The following is an 18,030-nucleotide window of genomic DNA, read 5'->3' as shown; positions in this document are numbered from 1 at the left end:
TAACAATACCGCCAGTGCTGCAAAGCAAACCTCAATACCCTGGAGGAAACTGGGAGCAAGTCCTGTAGAGTTCTCGTACCTCCGCCGGCCCGGGTGAGGCCCTGTAAAGAACAGAGAACTAGGGCAACCTATAAGAACCTAACCTTTGCTTCAGATTTTCATAAACCAGCACCCCAGTCATGAAGGTCGCTGACGTTCTCGGACCCGATGCGTACAGACTGAGCTCTGTCGTCGTCGTCGTCAGCCTGGCTCAGTGGAAAGAGCCTGTACTTGGGAGTCAGAGGACATGGGTTCGAATCCCAGCTCTGCCACTTGTCAGCTGTGTGACTGTGGGCAAATCACTTCACTTCTCTGGGCCTCAGTGACCTCATCTGTAAAATGGGGATGAAGACGGTGAGCCTCACGTGGGCCGACCTGATGACCCTATATCTACTCCAGCGCTTAGAACAGTGCTTGGCACATAGTAAGCGCTTAACAAATACCAACATTATTATCTTCCAAAAGACAGATGAGAAAGCTGAATGCGAAAACCGCCATGACATCTTGTTGGCGTGAACGATCAATCGGGTTTTTGAGCGCTTACTGTGTGCAGGGCGCTGTACTAACTGCCTGGTGATCCCAATCAGAGTTCTGATCCAGCTATTCTAGATTGCACTTCCAGAATATCAACATGACTTTTCCCCCCTCAATACAGGAAATAACACTGGCCTCTCAGATTTTCCAAAGTGTTCGACCCCTTCATTTGACCTTCAATGTCGTACCTACCAAACTAGACTGTAAGCTTGTTGCGGACGGTGAATTTGTCTACCGATTCTGTTGTACTTTACCAAGCTCTCGGTACAATCCTCTGCGCACAGTAAGCACTCAATAAATGCCGTTGATAGATTCATCACGATCCCAAATTAACTTCTGATGACCCGTCACGTCAGAAACATAGGTGCTTATTGTGACACTTTCCCCATCGCCAGCGTAGAAAAGCGGAGATGTGAAATAGATCCAGTCGTATTCAGCCTCTTCTCTGCAGCCGTGCTTGAGAATGCCACAAGGAACCTGGAAGCTGAAGTTAGAAAACATTCCTTTCCTACAGGAAATTATTCTAACTTAAAAGGCTTTGAGCATCATCGAAAGTCCTTGAATCGGTTATGCAGGGGTTCTGATGCTGATGACAGTCCTCTGGAAATGCATGTATTAGAACAGATGAAAATTATTATAAACTCTTTGTAGAAACAGCCCGACTCTCTGGACTATTATCCTGAAAATACTCGAGGTATGAGAGAGCCTGTCCTCAGGAATCCCAGTGCGAAACCAAAGATTTCAACTGGTGTTATGGAGCTAAATGCCTTCATTGAATTCTACTAGACGGAGAGTTAAATGCTGACATTGAATTCTGCTAGGTGGACAGCCCACGGTCTCCTCTTCACCAAACTAAACAGAGAAGTAGAAACCAAATGAAAAAGACCAGCATGTCCTCTGGGAGATCGATAGGCAAGGATTGGGCACCGACATGATCTTAAGATTGGGACTAAAAAGTTTTCTTTTAATTCCATCAGTTCCATACTTAATACCACACGGAGACAGAAACACAATGAGCTCCTGTAATCCAGTCAGTCCACCTGTGAAGCTGGGTGAGACACGTGAGGAGAATGAAGGACAGCGGAATAGCCAAGCGTGGGGAGTTGACGAGGGGAGATCGAAGACAAGGAGGGCGGAAGTAGCTTTTTTAATATGTGGTGAAACCCAACTTAAAATGGTGTGGCATAACTGGGAGGTTTTGGGAGAGAATAACGCAGAATGCAGACCAGCCCGGTGTGTTGTCATTAGGATCGAGATGGCTCTTTTCGAGAATAATAATAATGATAATGTTGGTATTTGTTAAGCGCTTACTATGTGCAGAGCACTGTTCTAAGCGCTGGGGTAAACACAGGGGAATCAGGTTGTCCCACGTGGGGCTCACAGTCTTAATCCCCATTTTACAGATGAGGGAACTGAGGCACAGAGAAGTGAAGTGGCTTGCCCACAGTCACACGGCTGACAAGTGGCAGAGCTGGGATTCGAACTCATGAGCCCTGACTCCAAAGCCCGTGCTCTTTCCACTGCGCCACGAACAGCCACTGGGAAGGTCACTATAGCAAGAGTCAGAGACTCCGTCAGTAGGACAGTATGGAAGGCACCACTGATCGTGCCCCGGACTTTTCAGCCACCCTCATGCCCTTCGATACAATCTTACCATTAGAAATCTCATCTTCGAGCCCTAGGTTTGCAACTGGTGATCAGTTTTAGAACTGATATCCGTGTGAGTTGGATGGATTCACCCAGAGAAATCAAGTAAGTGAGAGGTGTTATGACAGAATGCCCTTGAATTGCACCGTGTCCATCTCCCGGGTGGACTTCTTAACTTCCTCCTGGGCGTTTGACTCATGCGGAATTCTGCTCTGATTTTAGGACTGTTCAAGCTGCTCACCCTAGAGGTAGAGGGAAACCACTTACATGATGGAAACATCTACCCTTTGACCTTCAAGCCTCTCCGGAGCCTCATCTACTTGAGATTGGATCGGAACCGCTTACGGGCAATCCCGTCGGGCCTGCCTCCCTCCCTCCAGGTGACCGGCTCGCAGAACAGTACAGAAGCAGGATTTCACTGTGGTCCGCCTCGTGAGAGCAAGGGAACCCACAGGAGGAGGGGGCTAGCGCCGCCAGGTCGGCCAGGAACACTGGGAAGAGCTTCTGGGTAATGGGAGCTGGGAAGGCAGTTTCCAGTGATGGATGATGTCCCTCGCGGATGGCACCGTAGCAGATCAGCGTCGAAAAAAGTCGAAAATCAGCCAAGGATAATCTCGGGGTTCCTAGGGTTAAGGGAAGGGAGGAGAGGTAATTTAAAGGACCTCCTGCTGCCCTTAGACAAGAGGCATCTACCTGATTCTCCTCTTGGCTAGTCTGACCGTAACCCGAAGCAAGTGTCCTTCTCACGTGCTGGCAAACGTGGGGCTTTTCCACCATGTTCTAAGGCGGTCAAATAAGTCTGGAAGTCTCAGCGGTCACCTGTGTGGCTTGACGGAGAAGCAGCGTGGCTCGGTGGAAAGAGCCCGGGCTTGGGAGTCAGAAGTCGTGGGTTCGAATCCCGGCTCTGCCACTTGGCAGCTGTGTAACCGTGGGCAAGTCACTTCACTTCTCTGTGCCTCAGTTCTCTCGTCTGTAAAATGGGGATTAAGACAGTGAGCCTCATGTGGGACAACCTGATTACCCTGTATCTACCCCAGCGCTTAGACCGTGTTCTACACATAGTAAGCGCTTAACAAATACCAACATTATTATTGACCTAGATACACCGTTAAAGCTCTCAATTCCTCAGGAGAGGAGTCGGTGGGCTGGACTGCTGGCACATTCAACACCCATAGGAAGAAATATCTGTCCTTACTGGTTGGGAGCCACCATGCAGTCCTTGAAGCTCTCAAGTCCTACCCTCGGTCAAGGTCAAATTCGTCAGTGGTGTCCAAGCAGTGAGTTTACATCCACCATGACCTGGAGAACTCAAAAACTGCTGCGTTTTTCCCCAACTGGAACTTTCCCATTGCCCCTGAAGAGCATAGAACCCATGGCGGCTTTCTCATGGAAAGGTCACACAGTCACCCAAGAAAGTGTTTTTTAATGGTATTTATGAAGCGCTTGCTATGTGCCAGGCACTGTAGTAAACGCTGGGGTAGGTGCTAAGTTACTCAGTTCGGACGCAGTCCCTGTCCCACATGGGGCTCACTTTACTCATTTTACGGACGAGGTACCCGAGGCCCAGAGGAGGTAAGTGACTTACCCAAGGTCACACTGCAGACAAGTGGGAGAGCCGGGTTTAGAATCCAGGTCCTCCTGACTTCCAGGCCCGTGCTCCATCCACTAGATCGCCCTGCTTCTCACTCGGCTACGCTGCTCTCTGTGGTCAAAGCATCCTATTCCTGCCTCCGGACGCACCGGCCCTTTAGAGGAGGGGCCAGGAGATAAGGGAGTTGTCTTTGAATATGCCGACTCTGGGAGGTCTAAGTGAGAGACCAGTGGAATACCCTGTTGAAATATCCTCACCCAACTTCAGGATTGGGATCGACTCACCTATTCTTCGCATCCCCTCCTGACTGGTTCCCGGATTTCCATTACCATTGTTTCTGCCTCCGTGTCTGCTTGCGAGGGGACGTGCGGCAGAATCCGAAAGGTGAAAGAAAACCTCATTTCCAGCTCCAGAAATGTGCAGCTGCAGAGGCCACAGCAAGCGGTTAATTTTACCAAAGTCCTAAGGAGACGGCGAGCTGCTGTTTTCCTTGGACAGCTGTGCTCCACTGGGCCTTTCTCGGTGTTTTCTGTGGCACCGCTCTCTCCTCTAGCATGTGGGAGGGAGTCGGTTACAGACTTAAGCCTGTTCTTTAGGTCCGTCTTAGTTAAAAAGCTAGCCTCCCCGTCGCTGTGAAGATAGGATCCCAGGAGACCCCCCCCCCCCCACCCCAGACATCAGAAGCCAGTGACCCTCTCCCCGGGTTCTCTTTAGAGAAGCAGAGAGAGTGAGGAGAGAAAGCCTTGGAGAGAATGGCCCACAACCAGGAACTGCTGCTCTGGGAGTGCAGCTGTCCTCTCTCTGCTCTGGCAAACTCCTTGTCCGCTCTGAGGATGCCCGGTTTCCTTCAGTCGGGCCGATGGTCGTGCAGTCCAGTTCCGGAGACACCAATCCCCCAGCGAGCATCGGTTTATACCGGAAACCGAAGCAACGCGGCCACTCTCCGTGGATGAGCTGACCGGCTTAGGGTGGCCGCAGGAAGAATCAGAGACTCCATCCGATGTCCTTCGCCGCAGTTTCCTGGGAAAAAGTAGTCTAGACTTGTCACTTCCGGTGGAGGATCGGCCCCCTCTCTTGCCTAACGCTCTCCTCTCTCTCCGGGGGTGTGGGATAGGAGCTGCACCTCGATACCAACCACATTGAAGAGGTGACGGAGGGAGTGTTGAACAAGACGCTGAACCTAAGCGTGCTGGTCCTGAGCAACAATCGGCTCCAGGAAGACCGTATAGCTCCCCGTGCCTGGATAGACCTGCCGTGAGTATCGTTCCCAACGGCCCAAAGGCCGGGGCTCTCTTCTTCCCCTGAGAAACCCGGGAGGAAGTTTGACCTCGGCAAGCAGGCAGTCAGTACTCCTCTCCTCGACGCTGCATTCGTCTCAGACGTTCAGGGTTTACTAAGTCAGGAGAAACGTAGTTGCCCTCTTAAATCTCACACCATTAGTTTTCTTGGTTTCAGGAGAAAGGGCTTTCCTTGGGCCTTTGAGTTACATTCCATTTCCTTGGGCTCCATCCTCCATCCTGTGTCCTCTAGGTACCTCGGCCCAGACCATCTCCGAGTAGAACCCTCTCCATCCAGGGGTCCCCAGTAGCTGTTGTTTCTTGCCCTCATTGTTTCTGGTCTCATTTGCCCTTTCCACTTAGGGCTGCAGGCAACTTTAGGTTTTCCCCATTCTCGGTTGGGAAGCCCCACGGAAATCCAGCCGTGACCGAGCCGACCCCAGAAGGCTCCGCCTTCCACGTTGGACCGAACTACCTGTGATATATATGTTGGTATTTCTTAAGCGCTTACTATGCGCAGAGCTCCGTTCTAAGCGCTGGGGGAGATACAGGGTCATCAGGTTGTCCCACGTGAGGCTCAACAGTCTTCACCCCCATTTTCCAGATGAGGCCACTGAGGTCCAGAGAAGTGAAGTGACTTGCCCACGGTCACCCAGCTGCCAAGTGGCAGAGCTGGGATTCGAACCCATGACCTCGGACTCCCAAGCCCGGGCCCTTTCTACTGAGCCGCGCTGCTTCTTGGTCTTGGCGGTGAATGAACCTGGCAGTGAACTGAGCAGAGAACTTAGCAAGAACTGAGCAGGGAAGTCCTGGTGCATTTCCAACCTGAGCCACCGATTCTAAATAATAATGTTGGTATTTGTTAAGCGCTTACTATGTGCCGAGCACTGTTCTAAGCGCTGGGGTAGACACAGGGGAATCAGGTTGTCCCACGTGGGGCTCACAGTCTTCCTCTCCATTTTCCAGATGAGGTCACTGAGGCACAGAGAAGTGAAATGACTTGCCCACAGTCACACAGCTGCCAAGTGGCAGAGCTGGGATTCGAACTCATGACCTCTGACTCCAAAGCCCGGGCTCTTTCCACTGAGCCACGCTGCTTCTCCGAAAGCTGCTTCTTCTTCTTCTGAATCCACCCTGACTATTCCCCCTCAGATGTAAAAGTTCAGAGAGACACACACACACTCTTGAAATTTCACCCGTTGCTCCCATGTGTGGTTGCCCACCCACACAGACACATAATTTAATTTATACAACCAGACCGGCTCTCCTGAGATGCTGATGCAGGGGCACAGATTCACACACGTAAAGAGCAGTGTGGCCTCGTGGAAAGCGCCCAGCCCTGGGCATCAGAGGACCTGGGTTCTAATCTTGGCTCTGCCACGCATCTACTCTGTCACCCTGGGCAAGTCATTTAACTGCTCTGTACCTCAGTTTCCTCAGCTGTAAAATGGGGATTCAATACCTGTTCTCTCTCCTGCTTAGACGGTGAGCTCCATATCGGCCAAGCACTGCTTAGAGATTGCTTAGAGAAGCAGTGTGATCTGGTGGACAGAGCACAGGCCTGGGAGTCAGAAGGACCTGGGTTCTAATCCCATCTCCGCCGCTTACGTGCTGTGAGACCTTGGGCGAGTCGCTTCATTTCTCCGTTGCCTCAGTCACCTCATCTGTAAAATAGGGATTAAGACTGTGAGCCCCAATGTGGGACCTAGACTGTCCATCTAAATTAGCTTGTAATAATTATAATGATAACGATGGTATTTGTTAAGCCCTTACTATGTACCAGGCACTGTACTGAGCGCTGGGGTAGACACAAGCAAATCGGGTTGGACGTAGTCCCTGACCCGCGTGGGGTTCGAAGTCTCAAGCCCCGTTTTATAGATGAGGTAACTAAGACACCGAGAAGTAAAGTGACTTGCCCAAGGTCACCCACCAGACCAGTGGCGGAGCCGGGATTAGAACCCACGACCTTCTGACTCCCAGGCCCGTGCTCTGTCCACTGGGCCACGCTGCTTCCATCTACCCCAGTGTTTAGAACGGTGCCTGGCATACAATAGATGCTTAACGGATACCATAAAAAAAGGACCGTGTCTACCTCAGCACTTAGAACAGTGCTCGACATAGACTGAGCGCTTGACAAATACCGTAATTATTAAACGGAAACCCACATCCTGGCATAGGCACGCTTGCTGCGACATCTGTCCCAGTGGAGACGTGACCCAAGGTTCCCGTAGTGGCCCTCGCCACTTCCCGTGTCGGGGAGGAGCTCCGCAAATACCAAAGAGCCGGTTCGCTTGCTGAGTCAGTTATTGTATTTCCAGAGAATTATGTACACCACGCTTTGATGTAGCAATCTTATTCCCGAGAAATGGTGCGTTTACATGCTACCCAGCTCTCCCGTCTTGTCTGAGTGGGAGCTAAACCGCTGCAGTCGTCGGAGTAGCTTCTCTTCTGACCTCTCCCTACGGGGTTTAGAATGTAAACTCCGGACGGGCGGAGGCTACGGCGTCGTCTTATTCCGACAGCTTTCAGTACACTGTTAAGCACCTCGTCGGTCTTGACGGAATCAGAGAGGGTCATAGGAGATGCTGTGGGTCTGGAAGAATTAAGGAGGAATAGAGGAAGACCTAGAGAAATAGAGAGAAATCAAAAGGTAGTGGAGGCTGGGGCCACTCTATCTCTTTATGGGTTTCTTTGGTGCTTTCCGCTGCTTTGTAATATGCATCGGGGGCTTGATGCCCAGGCGGTATTCAAACTGAAAGGTGTGAACTACTTGGAAGAGGAAGGAAGATGTTTTGGAGGGTCGAGAGGACAGACGTAGGAACGAAGAAAAGAAAGGCACCGGGACTATAAATGGTAGACTGTAGGCTCGTTGTGGGCCCGCGTCTGTTTACTGATATAATGTACTTTCCCAGGCACTGGGGATGAAGACTGTGAGCCTCACGTGGGGCAATCTGACTAACCTGTATCTACCCCAGCGCTTAGAACAGGGCTCTGCACGTAGTAAGCGCTTAACAAACACCAACATTATTACTTAGTACCGTTCTCTGCACACGGCAAGCCCTCAGTAAATACGATCGGATGAGTTAAAGAACCAGTGACTGGGGCTTAGCCACAGATTCACCGTGAACTGGATTGAATATATGAATCCTCACCTGCCCTCTAAATTACAAGGGGAGAGTGTCCCGAGATGCTCAGAAGAATGGTGGTAATCATCAATCAATCCAATGTACTTCTGGCGCGCTTACTGTGTGCAAAGCAATGCACCAAGTGCTTGGGAGAGTACAATATAAAAGAGTTGGTAGGTATGTTCCCTGCCCACAATGAGTTTACGGTCTAGAGGGAGAGACGGACATTAATAAAAATAAGTAAATTATGGTTCCCTACATAAATGCTACGGGGCGGAGGGAGGGATGAATAAAGAGGGCAAATCCAAAAGCAAGATTGATGCAGAAAGGAGTGGCAGAAGAAGAAATGAGGGCCTAGTTGGGGAAGGCACATTTCGGAGAAGATGTGCCATTTGAGAAGCAGCGTTGACTTAATAAATAGAGCATGGGCCCGGGAATCAGAAGGACCCGGTTCTAATCCCGGTTCCGCCACTTGTCTGCTGTGTGACCTTGGGCAAGTCACTTCACTTCTCTGTGCTTCAGTTTCCTCACTTGTAAAATGGAGATTAAGGCAGTGATCCCCATGTGGGACATGGGCCGTGTCCAACCTGATTACTTGGTATCTACCCCAGCGCTTAGAACAATGCCTGGCACATATTAAGCACTATACTTATACTAAACAGATACTATAAAAAATAAGACTTTGAAGGTGGGCAGAGTAATTGTTTTTCAGATATGAAGAGGGAAGGTGTTCCAGGACAGAGGCAGGAAATGGGCAAGAGGTAGACAGTGAGATAGATGAGACCGAGGTACAGTGAATAGGTTCATTCATTCATTCGATAGTATTTATTGAGCTCTTACTATGCGCAGAGCACTGTACTAAGCGCTTGAAATGTACAAATCGGCAACAGATAGAGACAGTCCCTGCCCTTTGACGGGCTTACAGTCTAATCGGGGGAGACAGACAAAAACAATAGCGATAAATAGAATGGAGGGGATGAACATCTCATTAAAACAATAGCAAATAAATAGAATCAAGGTGATGTACATTTCATTAACAAAATAAATAGGGTAATGAAGATATATACAGTTGAGCGGACGGGCACGGTGCTGAGGGGAAGGGAGAGGGGGAGGAGCAGAGGGAAAGGGGGGGGGGAATAGGTTGGCATTAGAGGAGTGAAGTGTGGGTTGTAGTAAGAAATGAGGAAGGTAAGGGAGGAGGGGGCAAGGAGATGGAGAGCTTTAAAGCCGAAGGTAAGGAGTTTCTTTTTCTTTAAGAGCCATCAACCATTAATAGGGAAGAGGAAAGGGAAAGAGAAGAGAAAGGCCTCTCTACTAAGCTCAGATCCAGAAAACTGGAGAACCACGAGGCTGATTTTTTGATAGAAGTCAGAGTCTCTCTTAGACGTCCACTGGAGAAGAGATTCTCCAGGACTCTGACAGGATTTGAAGAGCTGTGGAGATGACTATTGAACACGGCAGCCGGTGCTCAGTGGGAAGAGCCCGGGCTTGGGAGTCAGAGGTCCTGGGTTCGAATCCAGACTCGGCTGCTTGCCAGCTGTGTGACTTTGGGCAAGTCACTTAACTTCTCTGGGCCTCAGTTACCTCATCTGGAAAATGGAGATTAAGACTGTGAGCCCCACGTGGGACCCGATTACCTTGTATCTACCCCAGCGCTTAGAAAGGTGCTCTGCACATAGTACGAGCTTAACAAATACCGACATTATTATTAGTAGTAGTAGTATTCTCTCTGCTAGAGGTTTGGAGTTCCGTTTCAACACGTAACATTCATCCAAGGTTTATTCCATACCTGTAAATTGCATATTGTAAATGGTTTGTTTATATTAATGTCTGTCTCCCCCTCTAAAATCCAAGCTCTTTGTGAGCAGGGAAAGCCTTTACCTCCTCTGTTGTCTTTGTGTTCTCCCAAGCGCTTAGCACAGCGCTCTGCACACAGTAAGCGCTCAATAAATACCATCGATCATCCGAAGTTCCAGCTACCAGACTGGGAATTCAGGAACTGAGGCCGTCTGTATCTTCACTGCCCTTGAACTGAAGCCATGTTGCATTCGACACCTTCGGGGCCACGGTTATTTTCAGACACGTCTCTGGACAGCTTTGGACCGCAGTTATATTTCCATTAGGCGCTTGATTCCTGATTTTTTTTTTCCTTTGGATAAGCAATCTGAGCTTTCCATCTACCCTGCTCAAATATTTATCCTTTTTAGCCTGGCACATTATTCTTGGAGGTTGGCTTCTGAGCAGAGGCGCTTTAAAACCCACAGCGTTTTCCAAAATGCGCACAGAGAACAAAAGGTACTTTTTCCACAAGAATTTTAACCATTGGTCTCCCCCTAGTCACTGCCTCAATTTATAGAGAGGAGAATGACAGTGTAACAATTCGCCCGTTTCTCTTCCTCTTAAAACTGCCCTGGATGTGGCTCTAACACTAAGCTACAAGTTAGATTTCAGGGGAACTTCCGCCTGAGTTTTATTCAGTTCTCCCAGAATCTCATGAGGGAATAGGAAGTTCACATCAATTCGACATTTGTTCTGGTCAGAGGGGCACTGTTGGAGATCCGGGTGAGATCAGGGAGATTGGACTGGAGGGTCTTAATTTTGTAAGATAGTCCAGCCCCCCGACTAATCCCCCAGTTGAATCGTACTAAAGAATCGGCCCACCAACTGCCATGTGTGTCTAAATCCTCAAATTCATCCTTCATTCGTATCAGCAGGCTCATTTGCGGTTCTCAGTGGAGAAGCTGAGAGGGGTTAAGTGCTACGAGGTTCTTTTGGGGGGCAGAGCCAACCACATCAACACCCCAATAGCAACCTCATATGATAAAATTGCCCTGTCCATCTGAAGAAGACTCCCCCCCTTTCAACAACCGAGTCTTAGGTGCGTTTGTGCTGCGATGCCACAGAGGGCCGGAGAGTCAGAGGATGTGGGTTCTAATCTCAGTTTTTCCCTCTCTTCTGGGGAATGTTTTCACCTGACTTTAGTCTGCAGATTGACCAGGTACAATGGCCCCGCAACAGAGGCCTGGTGGAAACAGCAAACACTTGGGAGTCAGAAAGACCAGGGTTCTAATCCCAGCTCCGCCACTTGTCTGCTCTGTGACCGTGGGCGAGCCACTTAACTTCTCAGTTACCTCATCTGTAAAATGGGGATAAAGACCGTGAGCCTAATGTGAGACATAGACTGTGTCCACTTGATTAACTTGTATTTATATCAGCATTTAGTACGGTGCCTGGCACATAGTAAGCACTTAAAAAATACCATATGCATAGATACAAAACACCACCAAACACCTCAGTAGCCAGAGTGAGAAGTGGTCAGGACAGTAGAATGAGACTCCACTTCTGTATAATAAAAACTCAGAGATAATTACTTCTGTACACTTGGAGATAGAATTAGATGGTGGTGTGGTTTCAGAGTTTATTCTTAACTGCCTATCGAGGAAGGAAAAAGAAAGGAAAAGACGTAACCGAGGATTCATTTGTAGAATTGTTCCCCTCGCTTGAGCAATTGCCTGGTTTGGGGTATATGTGGTTGGAATGCACTATTCTTTTAATGCAAAAACCTCAAAATTGGGGTCTTTTCCTGGTGGCTGTGTTCCCAGTTCTACTATGTAATAATAATAATAATGATGGTATTTGTTAAGCGCTTACTATGTGCCAAGCACTGTTCTAAGCACTGAGGTAATCAGGTTGTCCCACGTGGGGCTCGCAATCTTAATCCCCATTTTACAGATGAGGTGAGGCACAGAGAAGTTAAGTGACTTGCTCAAAGTCACACAGCTAAGTGGCGGAGCCAGAATTAGAACCCGTGACTTCTGACTCCCAAGCCCGGGCTCTTTCCACTGAGCCACGCTGCTTCTCTAAAACTCACTGAAATGTGCCATGGTACTTTTATCAACAGAGAGGTAAACCCATTAGTTGTACTCCAAATCTGGGGAGAGCTAAATTTTCGTGTGTTTCCCATAATAGATTGTAAATTCCTTGAAGGCAAAGGATTGTAGCTACTAATTCAACTGTAATAATAATAATAATAACGTTGGAATTTGTTATGTGCTTACTATGTGCAGAGCACTGTTCTAAGCGCTGGGGTAGATACAGGGTAATCAGGTTGTCCCACGTAGGGCTCACAGTCTTCATCCCCCATTTTACAGATGAGGGAACTGAGGCACCGAGAAGTGAAGTGACTTGCCCACAGTCAGCTGACAAGTGACAGAGCCGGGATTCGAACTCTTGACCTCTGACTCCCAAGCCCGGGCTCTTTCCACTGAGCCACGCTGCTTCTTTACTCTCCCAGGCCTTCAGTATAGGGCCCAGCAGTGTTCAATAAATAGAATTGATTGACCGATGTTTTATCTTCGTTCTAAGAACTCTTCTTCAAAATTTCTTTCCATCCAAGTTAGCCTTTATTGGTTCACAGGATGAAAATTTTAGCCGTGAGGCATGTGATACAATAATAATACCAATAGTGATTTGTAAAATGGGACAGAGACTGTATCCAACCCCATTAGCTTGTATCAACCCCGGTGCCTGGCACATAATAAGCACTAATTGTACATTCCAAGCACTTAGTACAGTGCTCTGCACATAGTAAGCGCTCAATAAATTCTATTGAATGACTAAAATAAAAATAATAATAATAATAATTGTGGCATTTGTTACGCTCTTACTATGTGCCAAGCACTCTAGTAAGCATTGGGGTAGATTTAAGGTAATCAGGTTGGATACAGTTCCTTTTTCACATGGGTCTAATCAGGAGGGAGAAGGATTTGATCCTCATTTTACAGATGAGGAAACTGAGGTACAGAGAAGTTAAAATGAGTTGCCCAAGGTCACAGAGCAGACAAGTGGCAGAGGGAGGATTAGAACCCACGTCCTCTGACTCCCAGGCCCGTGGTCTTTCCGGCAGTGAACCACGGAGATGCAATTCTCTATTTTTCCAAAGGTTCTGTTGAGTCCTTTCAGGACAAGTTGAAATGATTCTTTTCCCATCTTAAATCCCCCAGAGGGATTCAATTTCCACACATCTGTGGATTCAGACCCTCCCAGTGGCCTCTTAAAGTCACTTGAAATTGTGAGCTGTACTTCCTATTGGGAGTGGCGTGAGCCCCTTCGGGAACATCTGGGGCCTCTGGGTAGCAGCTCCGTCCTGACAAAGTAAAAACACGAAGAAGAACTGAACCGCAGGAGCGTCTGCCTTCGGATGAGCCACGGAGTTGGGAAAGCTCCCTGCCCGCTTTGGGTAGTCCCACAGTGATGGAGCATTCCTGAACTGTCCGGCGAGGAAGCAGGGAGAATGGGAAATGAGTAAGGAAGTGGCCTTCCAGAGACCCAAAATAAAATCATGGAGTTATATTGCTGGATGGGACCTCAAGAGCTCATCTTCCTCCTGGCAAGTGAATTTCTAAAAGTCATTCTGGGCCAATGTACATTTCTGTCTTTTTAAAAAGATCTCTCGGGTTGAAGACTCCGCAAGCTCGGAGCTCGAAGCGGTGTGGCCCAGTGGATAGAGCATGGGCCTGGGAGACAGAAGGAGCTGGGTCCTAATTCCGACTCTGCTGCCTGTCTGCAGTGTGACCTTGGGCAAGTCCCTTAACTTCTCTGCGCCTCAGGTACCTTATCTGTAAAATGGGGATTATGACTGTGAGTCTCATGAGGGACGTGGACTGTGTCCAACCTAATTAGCGTCTATCTACCGCAGTGCTTACTGTAGTTCCTGACACATAGTGAGTGCTTAACAAATTCCATAAAAGCCGGCAAACAAACAGAATGCCCCTTGGTAGCGTAGGGCGGAGTTGAATCACCCTAACGCAGTTGAGAAATTCTTCCCGTAGACTGTAAGGTCTTTGTGGACAGGGATCATTTCTACCAACTCCATTCATTCATTCAGTAGAATTTATTGAGCACTTACTATGTGAAGAGCACTGTACTAAGCGCTTGGTATGTACGATTCGGCAACAGACAGAGACAATCCCTGCCCGTTGATGGGCTCACAGTCTAATTTATTGAGCGCTTACTGTATGCAGAGCACTGTACTAAGAGTTTGGGAGAGTACGATACCAGAGAGTTGGTAGATTTGTCATTCCCTGCCCACAACGAACTTACAGTCTAGAAATATTATACCCTCCCAAGCTCTTAATGCGGCACTCGCCACGCGGTAGTCGCTAAATAAATACTGTCGATTGATTCCTCACGTCTCTTTTCCCCCGATTTCACTTCATTTCCTCTTATTTAGGTAGAGGAGAAGTAAGAGGAAACAGTTGCCTTCTTTCTTAATCTCTCCAGTCCCATTCTTGTTAGGATGCAGGACATTAAAAGGAGCCTTCAGTATTTTCACCGATGTTAAAACCATTTAGCCGTAGGACTGTTGCTTCACCATTTAACACTGTGACTTGGGGTTATAATAATGATAATGCTGGTGTTTGTCAAGCGCTTACTATGTGCCGAGCACTGGGGGAGATACAGGGTAATCAGGCTGTCCCGTGTGAGGCTCACAGTCTTCATCCCCATTTTACAGATGATTTTACAGGTAACTGAGGCCCAGAGAAGTAAAGTGACTTGCCCACAGTCACGCAGCTGACAGGTGGCAGAGCCGGGATTAGAACCCATGACCTCTGACTCCTAAGCCCGTGCTCTTTCCACTGAGCCACGCTGCTTCTGGGAAACCTGCTCGTTTGCTTTTCGTCGTGGGTGGGGAATGGACATGGCAACCTTTCTTGAGAGAGGAAGGAAAATGTGGCATAGTTCAGAAGAGACAATTATCATTATTATTATTATTCTGAAGTGCTTCCTCGGTGTCAAACACTGTTCTGAGCCCTAGGGCAGGTGCAACTTGAACGTCATACAGCAAGCAAGCGACAGAGCTGACATTAGAGAAGCAGCGGGGCTTAGTGGAAAGAGCCCGGGCTTGGGAGTCAAAGGCCACGGGTTCTAATCCCGGCTCCGCCGCTTGTCTGCTGTGTGACCTTGGGCAAGTCTCTGGGCCGCCGTTACCCTGTAAAAATGGGGATTTAAAAATGTGAGCCCCGTGTGGGACGATCTGATGACCCTGGATCTCCCCCAGCGCTTAGAACCGTGCTCTGCACATAGTAAGCGCTTAATACCATAATTATTGTTATTATTAGAACCCAGATCCTCTAGTTCCCAGGTCCGTGCTCTTTCCATTAGGCCAAGCCGTTTCCAGGGAACACGGGAGAATGCCAGCTCCGCCACTTGGCAGCTGTGTGACTGTGGGCAAGTCACTTCACTGCTCTGGGCCTCAGTTCCCTCATCTGGAAAATGGGGATTAAGACTGGGAGCCTCACGTGGGACGACCTGATTACCCTGTCGCTACCCCAGCGCTTAGAACAGTGCTCTGCACAGAGTAAGCGCTTAACATATACCAACATTATTATTATTATTTTTATATTACCATCTCCCTCTCTTGGACTGTAAGCTCGTAGCGGGCAGGGAATGTGCCTACCGACTCTGTTGTATCGTACTCGACTGAGCGCTTAGCACAGTGCCCTGCACACGGTAAGCACTCAATAAATACCACTGATTGATTTAGCCTTGACTCCCACCCAAATGTCCCGATACTGCATCCAGCTGATCGTATTTGAGAGCAGAGCTGGCCATCGCAGAAGTCCGCAGCGACCTCCCTCTTCATATCCAATAGACGGTCACTCGCCCCACCTTCGAATCCTTACTTTTTAAAATGGTATTTATTAAGCACTTAATGATAATGATAATAACGGCATCGGTTAAGTGCTTACTATGCGTCAAGCACTGTTCTGGGCACTGGGGAAGCTACGAGGTTTATCAGGTTGGACACGGCCCCTGTCCCACATGGGGCTCGCTGTCTTAATCCCATTTTACAGATGAGGTAACTGAGGCACAGAGAAGTGAAGTGACTTGCCCAAGGCCACACGGCAGGCAAGTGGTGGAGCCTGGATTATAATAATCATAGTAATAATCATGGTATTTGTTAAGCGCTGACTATCTGACAAGCACTCTTCTAAGCGCCGGGGGAGATACGAGGAAATCAGGTTATCCCACGTGGGCTCACCGGCTTAATCCCCCTTTCGCAGATGAGGCGACTGAGGCACAGAGAAGTCAAGTGGCTTGTCCAAGGTCACACAGCCGACAGGTGGCGGAGCTGGGATTAGAACCCACGTCCTCTGACTCTCAAATCCGTGCACTTTCCACTAAACCACACTCCGAGGCCCGTGCTCCCTCCATTACACCGTGCTACTTACTATGCGCTAGGCACTGTTCTAAGCCCCGGAGAAGCTGCCAGGTAATCGGGTTAGACACAGCCCACGTCCCACCCGGGGCTCACAGTCTTAATCCTCATTTTACAGATGAGGTTCCTGAAGCACCGAGGCGTGAGGTGGCTTTGCCCAAAGTCACAGAGCAGACAAGTGGTGGAACGGGATTAGAACCCAAGTCCTTCTCACTCCCAGATCTTTCATTCATTCATTCAATAGTATTTATTGAGCGCTTACTATGTGCAGAGCCCCGTACGAAGCGCTTGGAATGAACAGTGAATAGATCTGTCCTCTATCCACTAGGCTGCCCTGCTCGAAGGCACATCTCCTCCAAGAGGCCTTCCCTGACTAAACCTTCGTGGCTCAGTGGAGAGAGCCAGGGCTCGGGAGTCAGAGGTCATGGGTTCGAATGCCGGCTCTGCCACTTGGCAGCTGCGTGACTGTGGGCGAGTCACTTCACTTCTCTGGGCCTCAGTGACCTCATCTGGAAAACGGGGATTAAGACTGTGAGCCTCACGTGGGACAACCCGATGACCCTGTATCTACCCCAGCGCTTAGAACGGTGCTCTGCACATAGTAAGCGCTTAACAAATGCCAACGTTATTATTATTTCTCTGTAACTCTTGCACTAGGATTTTCGCCCTTTCTTCACCCTTCCCTAAGCCTCACGGCACTGATGTACGTATCCATAATTTATGGATTTATATTAATGCCTGACTTCCCCTCTAGACTCTAAGCACACTGTGGGCCGGGAATGTCTACCAACTGTGTTGTAGTGAACGGTCCCAAGTGTCTAGTACGGTGCTGTGCACGTAGTAAGCGCTCATTAACTGTGATTGATTGACTGATGCCTGGATTTCTAGCTGCCTGGTACTCTGAGCCCTCTTGGCTTCACTAATAGCGCTAGAACAATCCGCGTCTAGACCTGTAGTTTCTCATTCGCTTGTTCCGAACTGGAAGGTTTTTCCTCCTGGAGGACCAGGCTACACCCATCCGCCTTGATGTTTGGAAAATGTTCTTTTCCAGGAGCTATTTTTAGATTTCGGGTGTGGGATGTCGTTGGGGTGAGATCACTGTGTGGTGGTAAGATTACTAGGAAATGTGCTTTACAAATCAGCACGGGAAAATGTTTTTTTCAAGCTACGTTCATTCATTCATTCATTCATTCAATAGTATTTCTTGAGCCCTTACTAGGTGCAGAACACTGTACTAAGCACTTGGAATGGACAATTAGGCAACAGATAGAGACGATCCCTGCCCACTGACGGGCTCACGGTCTAGTCGGGGGAGACAGACAAAAACGATAGCAATAAATAGAATCAAGGGGATGTACATCTCATTAACAAAATAAATAGGGTAATAAAAATATATACAAATGAGCGGACGAGGACAGTGCTGAGGGGAGGGGGAGGAGCAGAGGGAAAGCGGGGGAAAAGGGGGCTTAGCTGAGGGGAGGTGAAGGGGGGGGCAGAGAGGGAGCAGAGGGAAAAGGGGAAGCTCAGTCTGGGAAGGCCTCTTGGAGGAGGTGAGCTCTTGTCCTAGCATCCTCCAGGGCCTCGTTCGTCTCTTTG

General features: G+C 48.8%; 1 protein-coding gene across 2 annotated transcripts in view; it reads left to right on the top strand.

The window, feature by feature from the left end:
* Positions 1 to 18,030, top strand: part of LOC100079856 (extracellular matrix protein 2) — a 47,657-nt gene that overhangs the window by 20,753 nt on the left and 8,874 nt on the right. For both annotated transcript variants that reach the window (XR_005660136.1, XM_039912429.1), the window contains exons 6-7: positions 2,443 to 2,600; positions 4,926 to 5,065. Coding sequence is in view for 1 of the 2 variants with exons in the window: in XM_039912429.1 (XP_039768363.1) it covers positions 2,443 to 2,600; positions 4,926 to 5,065 (298 nt within the window). In the remaining variant the exon portion in view is untranslated. The remainder of the gene's footprint in view (positions 1 to 2,442; positions 2,601 to 4,925; positions 5,066 to 18,030) is intronic.

The sequence above is a fragment of the Ornithorhynchus anatinus genome, chromosome 6 (genome assembly GCF_004115215.2).
Source record: "Ornithorhynchus anatinus isolate Pmale09 chromosome 6, mOrnAna1.pri.v4, whole genome shotgun sequence".
NCBI classification, from domain to species: Eukaryota; Metazoa; Chordata; class Mammalia; order Monotremata; family Ornithorhynchidae; genus Ornithorhynchus; species Ornithorhynchus anatinus.
This window is presented reverse-complemented; position numbering and strand designations above follow the sequence as displayed.